This window comes from Loxodonta africana, chromosome 2 (genome assembly GCF_030014295.1).
Source record: "Loxodonta africana isolate mLoxAfr1 chromosome 2, mLoxAfr1.hap2, whole genome shotgun sequence".
NCBI classification, from domain to species: domain Eukaryota; kingdom Metazoa; phylum Chordata; class Mammalia; order Proboscidea; family Elephantidae; genus Loxodonta; species Loxodonta africana.
This window is the reverse complement of record NC_087343.1, coordinates 59,675,623-59,691,970: the sequence shown is the minus strand read 5'-3', so window position 1 is coordinate 59,691,970 and position 16,348 is coordinate 59,675,623. Positions and strand designations below refer to the sequence as shown.

General features: G+C 39.6%; 1 protein-coding gene across 1 annotated transcript in view; it reads left to right on the top strand.

The window, feature by feature from the left end:
* ANKRD55 (ankyrin repeat domain 55) overlaps positions 1-16,129 on the top strand; it is an 81,490-nt gene extending 65,361 nt beyond the window's left edge. The window contains exons 8-10 of the mRNA XM_010588147.2: positions 3,145-3,809; positions 13,583-13,675; positions 15,856-16,129. Coding sequence (XP_010586449.2) covers positions 3,145-3,809; positions 13,583-13,675; positions 15,856-15,977 — 880 coding nt within the window. The 3' untranslated portion in view covers positions 15,978-16,129. The remainder of the gene's footprint in view (positions 1-3,144; positions 3,810-13,582; positions 13,676-15,855) is intronic.
* The last annotated feature ends 219 nt before the right edge of the window (positions 16,130-16,348 follow it).

Genomic DNA, 16,348 nt, shown 5'->3' with positions numbered 1-16,348 from the left:
CATGTGGAGCAAAATGATGGTATTAAGTCTGATTCCATCAGCCTAATATTCGCTGGATGTTAATGCCTTTTCTTCTTCCTTTATGCCATATCCTCTTACTTTTCCTTTTTCCTAAATCAGCAGTTCTCAAACTTTTTGGTCTCAGGACCCTTTGACATCCTCAAAAATTATTGAGAACCCCAAAGAGCTTTTATTCATGTACATTACACTTCTCCATATTTACAGCATTAGAAATTAAAATGGGCAAACTTTTTAAATATTAGTTATTCATTTAAAATAACAGTATACCCATTACATTTACACGTTAACATAAATAACATTTTTGACTTAAAATAACCATATTTTATTAAACAAAAGTAATATAATGAAAAGAGCCACATTGTTTTACATTTTTTTTTGCAAATCTCTAATGTCTAGCTTCATAGAAGACAGCTGTATTCGCATAACTGCTTCTGCATTCAACCTGTTGCAATATGTTGTTTTAATTGAAGTGTATAAAGACAACCTGGCCTCACATAGATATGTAGTTGGAAAAGGAATGAGTATTTCAATAGCCTTTTCACATACTTGTGGATCTTTTTCTTTGATACTACACCAAAACTTCATTAGTAGTTTCCTAAAGGCTAATCACAAGGTGGAATGTGTCACTGTATCAATAAACTCTTTTACATTAAAGTCTATTACTCTGTCTTGCACGGTGTTGAGTTGATTCCAACTCATGGCAACCCCATGTGTGCAAAGTAGAACTGCTCCATAGAGTTTTCAAGCTTGTGACCTTTCAGAAGCAGATTGCCAGGCCTGTCTTCCAAGGCACCTCTGTTTGGGTTCAAGACACCAACCTTTCAGCTAGTAGTCAAGTGCTGACTGTTTGTGCAGTGCAGGAATTCCTTCTTGCCCTTTGAATGTGTCTTATGCCCATGCATGATTTTATAATATATTGCACTGGTCGTTTGGAAAATAGTTATATAGATCTCCCAAATGGCACATTTCATTAAATGACACCAACAGATCACATTTGTTAGTATCACCACCACTCACTGTCATGTTCACAGTGGCGATTACAAGTTTTCCAAAATTATAAATTTTGTTTGAAAGCTAGATTTTTCTAATTGGCAACAATTACTGTCAGTTGTTTTCCTTGAAGTGAGAGGTTCAACTTTGTTCATTTTTGAGAAAGTTTCTGTAAATACCCAATTCTGGGTAATTGTAGTTTAAAACAACCTACCACCCCAGTGCCGCTGAGTTTGTAAGTCACAAAAATGATGTTCAATTTTTTAAAAAGTGGCTACTTCAGCTGGCAACTCAAGCAATTGCACAAGTGCTTTGCTTCAAGACAACCACTGTACTACAGTACATACCAGAATTGCTTTATGAGCATTTCTTGTTTTGTTTTAAAAGATCTATACTCAAGGGATAATTTTTTTTTTAATTAATAATTTTTACCACTTCCCCAGGGACATTATTAAGTTAAACTAATTTTTTTTTTAATTGTGAGTGCATTTTAGTAAAAACAAAATGATTCATACTGCTTTGATTTGTGCTAAGGCATTCACTATTTTGTCCTTCATCTCTATTGTACCATGAGTACAAAAAAGCAACACAGTACAAAACAAAGATAACATCTTGGTATTATTATGAAAATAGTTGTGGCCTCAAGGACTCTCTGAAAGAGTCTTGGAGACACCTCCAGTGTTCAGTGGACCACACTTTGAGAACCATTGACCTAAATCACAATCTGTTACAGGAAGAAGAGATAGATTGTAGAAGTTGTTGAGGTAGTGTTAATTAGCACAAGGATATATTCTATAGCTGGGAAACTTTAAAGACCATTAGAGATCTTCTCGGGTCCCTGCAAAGGTAGTATTAGGAGTCCAGGAACTGTGTCCAATATTTTAAAAAGCCTATTGGAAGGTGAAAGAATGAAGATAAAAATACACCATGAGAATAAAATTCAATTATGCACAATGTGACCTGTGGGGGGCAAGGGGGAACATCTGTTGTATGCAGGCAAAAAGAGTGGTGTTGTTTTTCAAATTACAGATTACAATATGTTACTCCAAAGAGTCATGTGGAAATCTGATTCTTGGGGGTATGTACACAGATCAGATTTCATTGTTAACTTATGCTGCAGAAAGCATTAAATCAACTGTGGGATCAAATGCAAACGACACAGAATTTTCCAAGAAATAAAACAGAATAGCTCTTCAGGGAAACTCTCCACAGAAGAGCTAGTCAAACAGCTAACTTTTTCGTATTGAGTTTGCCTTCCCATTGGGCATTGTTCACTTTTCTTCTGCAGACACACCCGACCTCTGGCAAACTCATTTCCACTTCCTCTCCAGCTGGAACCCAGAACAAAACTTTTTTCCTTGGTTTCCTTTAAGATATATTTTTAAAGTATTTTTCAATAGGAAATTTAGTAAAAACTGAAAGGAAAACAAAGAACACACAGCATAAAATGGATACCGTTCCTGAGATGGATAATGTTAGTGCTCTGTCCAGATCCCGTCGGATCCCTCCCAGAGAAGGCCTAAAACCACACTCTCCCATCTCTGCAATCAACACCTTCCTTCCATTAGTTGAAACTGAACTCAATCCTTGACCTTCATATCTACCTACTGACATGCCCTTGAAAAGTGAGAAGAGTAACACTACAAGCTATTTTCAGCTTAGTTTATCCTTTGGTGAAAACAGATAACCTGGGGTAAATTTTGAAAAGATAACCCCTGTGAGAGCAACAGGAGTGTAAGAAACGTTCTAGTTGCCTGTGGTAAGGAACCACCTCTGGGAGGGAGTTGCAAAGAGTGTTGAGTGTTCTTTTGCATCCACTTTGACTCAAGAGATGTTGGGATATCTTTGAATTATTTCAGACAACCAGCTCAAGCAGATGGAATAGGGGATTGTATTTTGGCTAGTGATATTGTCTCCACTTTTGATCCTCATGAGAGCCCTGGTGCGGAGTGGTTAAGAGCTCAGCTGCTAACCAAAAGGTCAGGGGTTTGAATCCACCAGCTGCTCCTTGGAAAGCCTTTGGGGCAGTTCTACTCTGTCCTACAGGGTCACTATGACTTGGAATTAACTGATGGCAGTGGGTTTGGTTTTTCTATCCTCAAATAACACCCCTGTTATTTTATATTCCTATAGAACAGAGCCTCCTAGACCTCTTCCTTCCCAAAACAATAGACCCCAGAAAAAGGAGGGACGGTTCAGCATGCTCAACCAAATCTTCTGCAAAAATAAGAAAGAAGAACAGAGAGCCTATCAGAAAGATCATAGCAGGGACCAATACAGGGGGGAGGACTCCTCGGAAGTCGATGACATCATCACCACCTTTGACAGCATCGTGGATACCAACTGCCAAGAACAGCCTGGTGACCAGGTGGCTATGGTTGAATTTAAGAAGAGGACCTCAGAGAATTCAAAATATCTCTTGCCAGAAAAGAAGCCTCTGGCCCGTAAGGGGCTTCCACCAATCAGAACGCAGAGTCTCCCACCCATCACCTTGGGCAATAACTTCCTGACAGCCTCCCATGGGGCCACTTCCCATGTTGGGCTGAGCTCTGGTCCTCATCATACAGCCCAAAGATCTCAGAAAAGTAGAAGTGAACAGGATTTATTAAATAACAGAACTGGCTGTCAGACATTACTAGAGAACCCCTGGAGGAGTGATTCTAATCAGGCGTTCTCCTACAAGGCTTGGACTGTGTCTCCTGCTGATAAGTTACAGGACAGGCTACTCACTGGCAGATCTGGTCACCAAGAGGTCTCTGGGCCACCACATCTTCCTCATCTACATAATCCTTCATCAGGTAATATCTTTCCTTCCTTTATCTTCATTACTGACAAGCTGTATACAGGAAGTGTTGCATATAGTTCTGGGTTAGGATCTGGAGTGACAACTAGCCACGTTACCCCAGAGGAAAGGGCCAGAATAAAATGAGTGAAAAGGCCCATCTTTTTTCCTGGAATACACCCGGATTCAGATATCCAGACTATGGTAACATTCTGCTCCTCCACCCTGAGAACAATCATCAAGGAAAAATCACCATCTCCCAGCAAATATGTGTGGTGTCTGGCAGAATAGAGCAAGAATAATAATATTTCCACCAGCAGGGGTTCTTAGGCAGGCCTGTGTGGCAAATACACCTATGAGGAATTGATTTGTTTCGTTATCTGTTTTTAAATCAGATGTTCACGGCCAACCCCAGGTCTATTGAATCAAAATCTTGGTGACAGAGGAGGGGAGGTTGTTATGCCCTGTATGTATATAAGAAGGTAACACATTCACACATTTATGATTTCAGTCTCAACACATACCACAGGGTTACATGGCAATTCTTTCCCCTGCCTCTTCCCCCAGCGACTCAGCATCCCTCACACAAAGCTGCCAATGTTATTAATTTCTCATTTATCCTTCCAGAGATATTTTACACACAAACAATACATATGTATATGTTCCATCCCCCTTTTTAAATAAGTGTATTCCATTAAAAAAAAAAAAATTCCACTGATGATTCTGGTGCACAACAGAGGCTCAGAACCATTGCTCTAAGGCTGCAAACCAGCTTCCAGGATCTCTTCAGTACCACAGGATCTTGTTTATCTATATTTGTTTTCAATTAAATTGACTGCCATATTTAAAAACCAGAAAGTTTTACATAAAAATCTATATTTCTAGCTTCTCTTGAAAAAGTGAAAAACCTGGTGACGTTGAACCCAAATTCCTATGTCACAATAATTGGCTGAATCTGAGCAACCACTCTCCCCTCAGAAGGTCATGGCTAGGCTGCCCAATTCAGCCTAGCCCACACCACTCAAGGAGCCCTGGGGGCACAATGGTTAAGCGCTCCACTGCTAACAGAAGGGTCAGTGGTTCAAACCCACCAGATGCTCCATCAGAGAAGAGGCCTAGTGATCTGTTTCTGTAAAGATTACAGCCTTGAAAACCTGATGGGGTAGTTCCGCTCTGTTCTTAAGGGTCACCTGAGTTGGAATCTCTTGACAGTACCTAACAACAACCACCACACCACTCTCTACTATTTCTCCATGGAGTGTCAGTTGTTATTTATCAATGTGTTTCTGTTGTTGTTTGTCTCATAGTAGAGTTAAGAGGAAAATAGCGTATTTCTTGAACCTACATCTCTGTCAAAAGTGGAAAAATGGAAGATAGACCAAGAGGGCTATGTGTTTTAAGAAAAGTGGGGAAGGGCATATTTTTTTTAGAAATGAGGACTATTTCTTCTGACTTAATATGCAATGTGTGTCTGGTCCTCTTCACTCATTTATCTACCATATGCCTGGTGCCCAAAGACTTTGAGGATGAGTATAGCTCCCCTCATGCATAGTTATACATACATATATATATATATTTAAAGGTTCTTGGGTGGCACAAATGGTTTGTGCTTATCTACTAACCTAAAGGTTGATGGTTCAAACCCAGCCAGGACACCACGGAAGAAAGACCTGGTGATCTGCTTCTATAAAGATTACAGCCAAGAAAACCCTATGGAGCACAGTTCTACTCCGTAACACATAGATCTCCATAAGTCAGAATCAACTCAATGGCAATGGGTGTTTGTTGCTATTGTTGTTGTTTTTAATTTAAGCATGGGATAAGAAATATGAATTAAGCACATTAAGGCTATTTCCTGGTGTCTGAGAAAAACTCCACTCAAGACTTTACTTCTCCATAAAGTGTTTGGCTGGTTTCATGGGTAATGTGTTTACATTTTTTCTGAGGAAGGATAAGGAAGGGAAGATATTGGCCTGCACCTTTTGACATTTTAATGGCCTCCAAGGCCAAAGTCCTGGTGGCAGAGTGGTTAAGTGTTCGAGTGCTAACCAAGAGGTCAGCAATTCAAATCCACCAGCTGCTCATTGGAAACCCTGTGAAGGCAGTTCTACTCTGTCCTTTGGGGTGGCTATGAGTCAGAATTGACTCGACCGCAAGGGCTTAGGTTTGGGTTTATAGTAAAATATTTATTTTTTCAACCAATAGTTTTAAGTACTGATGATAATAAACCATTCTGGGGAACTGAGTCATGATAAGCTAAATCTCCCAAGAGTCGTCAGCCTAAAAATGAACTTTATAGGGGATGGATTTGCTAAAATGACTGTGTAACTGACTTTAAATCGACTTTCCCCTCATGTTTAGATACAAGGTAATAGGGTTTTTAAATGGAAGGGACCTTAGACATTGACTCATTCATTACATGTTTACTGAGTGTCTGTCATACCAATTGAAGCAAAAGGCAGTACAGTCCCATAGTTAAGAGAGTAGTTCAAAAGCCACACTGCCTGGGTTCAAATTCTGGCTCTGCCACTTTCTTGCTGTTACTTCATCTCTCTTAGTTTCCTTGGCTGAAAAATGGGGGAAAATAACTCATAGGGTTGCAGGTTGCTGTGAAGACTAAATGAGTTGATGCATGTAAAGTGCTTAGAACAATGACTGGCACATAGCAAGTGCTCCACACACACACACGTGTATGTTTATGTGTGTATAAATATCTATATTAAAAAAAAAAAAACATTTGCCGTGGAGTCGATTTCAACTCATAGCGACCCTATAGGACAGAGTAGAACTGCTCCATAGAGTTTCCAGTGAGTGCCTGGTACATTCAAACTGCCAACCTTTTGGTTAGCAGTCATAGCTCTTAATCACTATGCCACCAGGGTTATATACATATATATATATATATATATATTAGGCCCTATGCTAAGCACTACACCTTAAAGGCCATCTAGAGATCACCTTTGTTTTAAAGATGCTGGAATTTAAATAAGCATGCCAGTCAACTGTCTGTTTGCTCTTAAATCTAATCTTCACCATCCCCCCTCCACTCTGTATCTACCACTAAACCATTCTGTATCTAGGGAACTACAATTCCTAGACACCCTTGACATCTAGCTTGCAGGTAGTTTTGGCCAATAGAAGGCACTGGCAGAAGATTAGATCATTCTCCACCCCCTCTGATTCTCTGGTGTCCCCAACTGTGGCTCCATCTCCTCTCAGCTCCCTCCAGAGACCCTGGCTCTGTGGTTCTGCCTTCCGCAAGCTTCCAGGCCTTGGTAATACCATCTCTTCCTGTTGTTCCTACACCCTAGAGGTGGTTGCATCTCCCTGATGTGTCTCATATCTGTGTTATCCTTCTTCCCTGTCCTCTGTTTAACCTCTCAGCTTTTCTATCGCCAGTATAACCAATGTTCTGTATGAAATTCCCTCTGTTTGAAAGGCCTAGTGGAGGTCCGTGTTTTCCTGGATGAACCCTGAGTGATAAAGCAAAAAATGTCGTCTTTCTGTGCCATAGTTTCCTGATCTATAATGAATGAAAATAACAACTTACCTTCTGGATACAGGGACTGGAACCAGTTTGTCTCACGGGGTCCTTCCAGTTATAATTCACACGGCCTACAGAAGTTAAGTAATCTGTTCAAAGTCTTACATCTAATTAGTGACATATTCAGGACTTGAACCCAGATCTTCTAAACAGATAGGGTATCACCATGGCAATGTAAGTCTCCCTTTAAATCTTAAAGTCCAGTTTGTTGGTATGTTTACCAATTACCTAACACATAATTTTCTTAGAAATTGCATTATCCCCTTGAAAATAAAAAAAGATTTTCCAGCTTTATAGATTTTATTTTTGTGGAGATTTTTAATCAATTCGATACGTTGTTTCTAGAGTTACATGGCATCTGGAATACAATTGAGAGTTCTCTCAATTGTTACTTAAATTGTTAGTCTAGCCAGATTGAAGCTCAGCTGATTTCTACACTTAGCTCTGTACTTAATGTGAAAGCCTAATGTGGTAAAGCAATTGAATATTGTAAATCATATCACTGTACCACTGGCTTGAACTTGGATAGCCCCTTTGACTCTGGATTTTCTCCTATCCTGCCCTGGATTCAGCAGAAATAATATGGGCTAACAGTGCTATTGCTTGAGTTCCTGGCAGCTACTATCCTGTGCTTACATCAGCAACCCTGAACATTTAGCTGTAATGATTATCGCCTAAGAGTTACTGAGAGCTGTCAGTAGGCTAGATGAACAGATGGGGGGACAAGGCACTTATCCTAATGAGTTGGAATTTGGACCACATCAGCTTAATTCATTGTGAGCATCTTTCAGAGAAAATGGAACAGAAAGCTCTGTGTTGTTTTCTACCAGCCTGGTTAGTTACAAGCTTTCATGAAAAAAAAAAAAGCAAATGTTCACTTCCTTTCCTTCTCAGGAACTTCCTTCTCCAGAACTTTCTAGACTCTCCCAGCAACAATTCACTGTCGTTGCTTGATAGAGCTATCCTGTGACTCCTCTGTTTAAACCCATCAAAGACTTTACATCTTTCCAAGACAAAGGCCTGATTCCTTAGCTGGGTAAACAAAGCCCTCACAGCAGCCTGGCTTCTGGCTACTGTTTCTCAGCTTCTGCACCTCCCATCTCAAATCCTTCTCTCCCATGCCCTTGAGCAGTTCCTTGAACATCTCACAGTTCCTTGACCATCTCGTGTCTTCACTTATCCCTGTATAAACCTTCTGTCTGCTGTATGCTTGATTGGTTAAACCAGTTACTATCCTGTCACTTCCTACTCATGGCGACCCCATGTGTCAGAGTGGAACTGTGCTGCATAGGGTTTACCAAAAACCAAACCAAATCCAATGCTGTTGAGTTGATTCTAACTCATAGCAACACCATAAAAAAACAAAAAAATCAAACTCATAGCCATCGAGTTGATTCTGACTCAGCCACCCTATAGGACAGAGTAGAACTGCCCCATAGGGTTTCCAAGGAGCACCTAGTGGATTCAAACCACTACTCCCTATATGGTTTCCAAGGAGCATGACACATGGTGTTTCAAAATTACATCTTTACCTGTCTCTCTTCTTACTTAAACTGAAAGCCCTTCCTAAGAACCTTGCTTGCTCCTTCTCTTCCTTTCCCCAGGATCCAGAATACAATGGGCATTCAGTAGGTGATTGCTGTATGCATTGACTAGGCCCTTATTCAACTCTGGCTTCTTTATCTACCTATGAAAACTTTTCCCACCATTTTATTCTAGGACTGAGGTCCTTTGCCTTGACCCCACTGCAACAAGGACCAGACTTTTCCAGGCTACTCTCTTTCCCATTGTGCCTGCAGCACAGATAACAGAGCTCTGGCTGTGCATAGCCCCACCCAGTCCTTCAAACCCCTGCAAAGAGCCAACTCTCCTCTCACCCCCCTAATCATCATAGCAACTGCTCTCCTGCCCACTTCTCCCATTCTTATAAAATTTCTTTGGTTCCTAGGAAAGTATGGATTTTAGGGTCTGACAGACCTGAGTTGGAGACCAGACTCTATCACTTACCAGCTTTTGACCTTGAGCACATTTTAGAATTTCTCCAAACCACAATGTAAACCAGGAATGATAACACTATCTATCTCACAAAGAAAGGTGGTTGTTAGGACTAAATGAGATTAGGCCTACAGCACTTAGCCTAGTCCCTGACAATAGTAAGTGTTCAATAAATGCTATCCATAATTATCATTATCTTCTTTCTTGGTTTTGCAAATTGCTGCCCAAGTAAGTGTTCATGAATAATTAAGGTATGGGCTCATATAAGTCTTAATGTAATTCTACCCAGGAATATTTTCTTTTTAAATAATAGCTCCTGAATTTCTTTGACCTTCAGAGTTCAAAGGAATAAAAATATAACAGCAAATATCCACCAAGGAGACTAGAGATTTTGCCCAGTCATCATCAAAGGATATTACTTAGGTGACTTCCTCCACAAAAACAGTTGCCATGGACTCACCTAAAGTGATGGAAGGTGAATCTTGGCTAAGGCTTGCTTTTTTTTTTTTTATGCAAAAGATTACTTTACTCAAACAGAAGACCTTTACACTCTAACAGCACTGCTGTTGTCATCCTGGTTCCTTCTTACACAGACTGCCAGGCAAAAGAACAGTCAAAAACATGCCCCTAAAATACACTGAAGTCTTCATCTGGTTTGAGGTAGGGCCTATGGGTATAGAAGTTTCAGGGCAAAGACAGTAAAAAAAAAAAAAAAAAAAAAAGTCCCCTACCCAATAAACCTTAAAAAAAAAAAAAAAAAAGGCAATGGAATAAGCATGAAGATAACATAATCCCTCCACTCTAAGGAAACTGATTGCATAATTTTTTTTTCAATTGTGGTAAAATATATATAACTCAAAACTTGCCGCTTTAACCATTTTTAAATATACAATTTGATGTGCTGTAGGGGAAAAAATGGTTTGGTTTTTAGGGGGAAAAAAATCACAAAGCTTAGTAAAGCAAAAAGAAAGTTTTATTCGGCATATATTCAAAAAGACAAAAGTGGGAAGCGGACAAACATGCTGCCAGAGCTAACGTCTGCCCAAATCCAAGGAACTATTACAGAGTAAGCAGGAATGGGAAAAAGGACAAGCATGCTGCCACAGCCATGTCTGCCTGAGTCCAGGGAACATTATGGAATAAGCAAGAATGGGAAAGCTGATAAGCATGCTGCCACAGCTGGAGTCCAGAGACTATTACACAGTCACCAGTACATATTAACACCACAAAGTGGGCAAAACCATTGAAAGCTTCACCTTTTCGAAGACTGGCTAGAAACCGTGATCTTACATTTGGAATTGCCCCTCTCAACAATCATTGATACAGGTTTCAGTGAGGACAATCAGGAGGGTCCTCATTGATCCAATAAATTTCTATTCACTAAATGCTAATAGAAAAAGATAAGAGTGGGAAGTCTTTTGTGTTCTGGCTTATGTGAAAGATTCCATAAAAGATATTTTCCAAGATTATTCTATCTATTGTCTTTATCTCAGGGCCCAGGTGATGTGTCCTTGTGAGTCCTTGTGAGCCCAACTCCAGCTGAATCACATTCTCTATGCTCAAGGACAGGGAATAATGATTCCAATATTATTTTCTAAATCAGATGACACTAATGACATTCACAGTGTTCACTATCCACCTTCAAAACATTTGTGTCACCTGAAACAGAAAATCAGCATCCATTCGACAGTAACTCACCATTCCTACCTCCCCCAACCCCTGGAAACCACTGATCTATTTTGATCTACTTTTGTCTCTCTGTATATGCCTATTCTTGATATTTCGCTTAAGTGAGATCATACTATATTTGTCCTCTGTTCCCCCACCTCACCCCCATCTGCCTTATTTCACTTAGCACAATGCTCTCCAGCTTGCCCCATGTCATAGAACATATCAGAGCTTCACTTATTCCCGTGGCTAAACAACATTACCTCATATGTATAGCATTTCTTGATAAGGAAGGACTTCTGCCACTTTGTTGTTTGTTTTCTGTGTGTCTTATACCTTTTTTTCTCCCCTGTTTCCTTCCATACTGCCTTCTTTTCTAGTGAACCATTTTGATTCTCAATTCTTTTTGTGTAAACTTTTAAGATATTTTCATCAGAGACTTTTATGTATAAGCCTGCAATCATTGTTTATGTCATTTTATTCCCTTTCTATAATAATGCTGCCCATGTTTCTACATAAACTTTGTAATTATACTTTCTTTCAATGACTGCATAATTTAGAAAAAGAGAGAGGGAATATTAAAGCGACGGAAAAGGGATTATACTGAACTTTCAGAAAAAGAACAGACTCCAGAAACTACTTTAAGAAATAGAATGTTAAGAAGGTTATTCTTCTGAAAACACAAGCTGTTTCAACAGTAATGAAATATGAGCAGAAGACTGTAAAGAAAGAACAGGTGTGGAATGAGAGTAAATGAGATGCAATAAAAAGGGAAAAGGATGAGAAAAAGAAGGATTTTAACACAGCCCATAAGTTTAACAAAAAAAGCCAAACTGGAAGAAGAGGGTATACATTGTAAATATCCTATAAATGAGAAGTAATTCACACCTTGAATATATCCTCAGATTTTTTTAATCAGAATGGAGAAGAGAAAAATCCTCAAAGTATCCAGACAGAATAATTAAGTTGCATACAAAGAAAAAAAGAATATTCATACTTCCCTCAGACTTCATCTTTGGGATTTTTTTTCACGTGTTTATTGATCGTTTGTTTTTCCTCTTTTGTGACTAACTCCTGTTGCTGTCAAGTTGATTGCAACTCATAGTGACCCTATAGGACAGAGCAGAACTGCTCCATAGGGTTTCCAAGGAGTAGCTGGTGGATTCGAACTGCTGAATTTTTGGCTAGCAACCATAACTTTTAACCACCGGGGCTCCTTTGTGACTAATTAGTTAATGCTATTTGTTATTTTTTTAATCAAGAGTTTTTAATTACTGTTCCACTGTCCAGGAAACCATGTTCAACACTCCACGTAATAAAACTGTAATAATTGCTAATGTTTATTGAGTGCTCACCCTATACCAGGTATTAAGTTAAATGCCTTACATTTGTTCTTCTATTTAATCCTCATGACAACTGAAAAAGGCAGATATTACTATCTTCACCATTTTACTTAGAAGGAAACTAAGGTTTGTTTAGAGCCCAAGCTATTGACCATTCTGTCAACATACAAAATGGACTTAAATAACTTTTTTGTATTCCCTTCTATTTTCAGGTGTTTGGAACCCTCAAGTCTTGTAATCAGTGATGTGCTGGTATATGGTTAACAACTGGCTCTCTGGGGGAGAAAAAAAATCAGTGTTTGCTGATTTCCATAGTATATATGCTCCCACCATGGCTGATTTCAAACACCAGAGTGATGTTAACCAACCCCTTGAATTTCTGAATATTTAACAGTGGGCTGTCTAGAGCTGGTTCACACAGCTCCAGCACACTGCTGTTTACGGTCAAAGTAAGACAGATAACAGTGATTTCTCAAGTGCTTTAACCTTTTTTTTTTTTTTAACCCAGTTCCCTCTGGGTCATTGGTTCTCAATTCTGCTGCACGTTAGAATCCTTAGGGGCTGATACAACCCAGATGTCACGGCCCCACCCTCAAACACTCTGATCTAATTAATCTAGGGTGTGGCCAGGGTGTGGGTATGTTTTTTAAGCTCTTCAATCAGAATTGAGAAACGCTGCTCTTAGAAGAACGTATCCTACTCATCACCTATTCAGTCATCAAAGAATTGACAAAGATCTGATAAGTTATGCCTTATTCCTATTACTTTTTTTTTTAACTTGAAGTTTTATAGAGTGAGTGCCCAAAGGTGCTTGTTCATAAAATTTTGTGAAAACTTATGTTCATTCAAGAAATGATTTCTGGTGCCTTTTCCTTTCACTTGAACAGTGACTGGCGTGGAATAGATACCCAGTAAAGTGTAGGTATTATTGTGGTGGCGGTGGTTGTCTGCACCTTACGTTTAGTGATCTCTAACCACTCCACAACTTTTAGGAAACCCTGGTGGCGTAGCAGTTGAGTACTACGGCTGCTAACCAAAGGGTCGGCAGCTCGAATTCTCCAGGCGCTCCTTGGAAACTCTATGGGGTAGTTCTACTCTGTCCTACAGGGTCGCTATGGGTCACAATCAACTCGATGGCACTGGTCTGGGAACAACTTTTATGATTCTTTTATTCATTGGATATTATGATTTGCACTTGATTGAGTCTCAAATGATTGATACAAATATGTTTGTCCCCAGGACAAAATTTTCAGCATCTCTCCCCAAACAGACCCCAAATCAGGGATCTTCCTTTCACACGGAACAACCTAGCTCCCCTACCAGACCAGAAATGTAAGTATTATGAATCTTCCTCAGCGTCCTTTATAAGCACTAACATGTGTAGACATGAATAGAGGTTACTTCACTTTACTTTCACTTTTCAAAGGAATGGCAAGAGCCAAACCTTGTAAATTGCAGGAAAAATAAACAAAATCTCTAAAGTTTCTTCCAATTTGGTGATGCTTAAAAAATAAAAAGAAGATACATTCCCTTGAGGAATTTTTGTGCTTTGACTATAAAAAGAGTAACAGAAGTTTTCATTGCTACGTATTACTTAATATTTTCTAGAAAGTACTTTAAAATTCTTAAGGCAGGCTTCTTGGCATTGGTTTCCTTACTATGGTGGACACGTGGAAATTTCTGTCACCTCTGTACTCATGGCCCATGCATTTCTAAACAGAAAGGAGTAATCAAGTAGATGCCATTCAGCAGCATTCATTTTTGTATTTTCGATTCATAAAATTTTGTACAAAAAACTATCACAATGTAAAATACTTATATATTCTATTGGGCCAACAATCTTCAAACTTGAATATGCCTAAGTATTACTTGATATGCTTGTTGAAAAGCGTATTCTTGGGCCCTACTCCCAGAGACTCTGAGTATATGTATTCACATATTCCCATAAGGTAGGTTCTATTATTATTCCTATTGTACAGATGAGAAAACTGAGTTCAGAGAGGTTACACGACTTGCCCATCATTAGGTAATAAGTATCATAGGAGTTCCTGGGTGGTGAAAACGCTTAAGGTGCTCCGCTGCTAACTGAAATGTTGGAGGTTCAAGTCCACTCTCAGATGCCCCAGAACAAAGCCCTAGCAATCTAATTCTGAAAAACCAGCGATTGAAAACCCTATGGAGCACAGTTCTAATCTGACACACATGGGGTCACCATGAATCAGAATGAAGTCCACTGCAACTGGTTGGGTTAAGAAACAGAGCCTGCAAAATGACTGGATACTGAGTCAGCTGCCTCATGACACAAACAATATTCACTGGATTCTAATTTCTTTCCTTCCTTTTCTTCCTGCCCATCCCACTCCCTTTATACAAGCTACACATACATGCCAACACATACACACACACGCATACACACACACAAGCACGTGTACATGTGCACTCCTTCTATCTTCTCTTAATTGTAGGTTAGATGATTTAGGAACTGTCTTCACTATTTCAGACAAGTTTCTTAACCTCTCTGTACTTGAGTTTCCTCATTTTGGCTATGACAATTGTGCCAGCCTGATCAGATTGTTGTGAGGATTAAATGAGATAGCATATGTCTGACACAGACTGTTTACACAGAGCAAATGCCCAATGTATCTCTTTCCTCCAGGCTATAGTTTGAAGGGGACCAGCCAAGAGTGCTTGAACTCTTGGTCAAAAACAATGAATATGAGGTCTTAGTACAGCCCCATCTTTTTGCAGAAACTAAGCAGTGGAGTGACATGTCTAAAGTCACACAGAGAGTCAGTAGCAGAAACCAAGACCTCTTCCTCAGTAGATCTTTTCCTCTACCCTTACTGATTTGGGTAAACATGGGAATTTTGGATGGCGTGAGTTATACTATTAAATTAAATCCAAGCCTGGACTTGTCTTTAAACAGAAACCTAATCCCAAAGACAACTAGCTAAGGAAAGAGTCACTCGGTCTTGAATCTTGGTGGTGCTTAGAGAAGCCAAAGAGGGGGTGTTTTCTTTGGCCAAGCCCAGAAAAAGTTTTTTCACAATTAGCTTTCAGAAAAGAAAGGAAAGATAAGAATTTTTAATCAACTTTAGCTCTAGGGAAAAAAAGGAAGGGCACACAGCACTTTTGCCTTTCAAGGTTTGCAGTCTGCATAAAAGCACTGTACAGATGTCTCAGGGCTTGCTTAGAGCCTCGTGCTGACTTTGCCATCCACTGCTACTCCACCCAAGGAAGAACTCTGCCAGGCATGCACACCCCAATTATATTTTGATCAACTTTGGCCCAGTCCTGTGTTTTTGCATATTTGACATTCCTGGGTACATGCAGAAAGCCTGAATAGATAGGCATACACAGCTTTCTCCTGCAGCCCAATTCTTTCAGCAACACAGAATCTTAGAAATGCCTCCACACCTTAAAGAAACAACACAGTTCTCCTACCACCATTCCTCCTAAGGTTCTGAGAGAAGCCAACTTTGTAAGTTTCTGGTTCTGCTCTTTCTTTCCAGTTCTATCTGGAGAGCCTCTACGCACAAACCGAGTGCTTCCTGCTATCCCAAGCCAACGAGGTCACAGCACACCAGCTGAAGAGGGTGAAAAATCTGCCAATGCCATCAATGACGAAACTTAACCGTGGGCCGCTGACTGCTGGGGTATAAATTAGATATATTTTCAGCTCTCAAAGGGTTAGATTATTCTAATTTGTCAGAACAAAGACTAATTTAGTAAGCTCCATTCTATAAGCCACTCACAGTTTTGTTCTTTATTCCAAATGAAGATACTTCCCAAATAAGCAGTTGGAATTTTTCATGTGCGTAAGTTCCAAGTTTGTGAATTTCTGTGACCTCCACATGCCAAATGCCAAAAGGAAAAGTTAAAGTATGCTATTTTTTTTTTATTAGCAGAGAAACTTAGCTACATTTGGTTTGCTTTGTGGCATGTTTGCTGATTTCGTTTGCTGAAAGATTTCATGTTTTTTAAAAAAATGGAATGCTTTTTTTC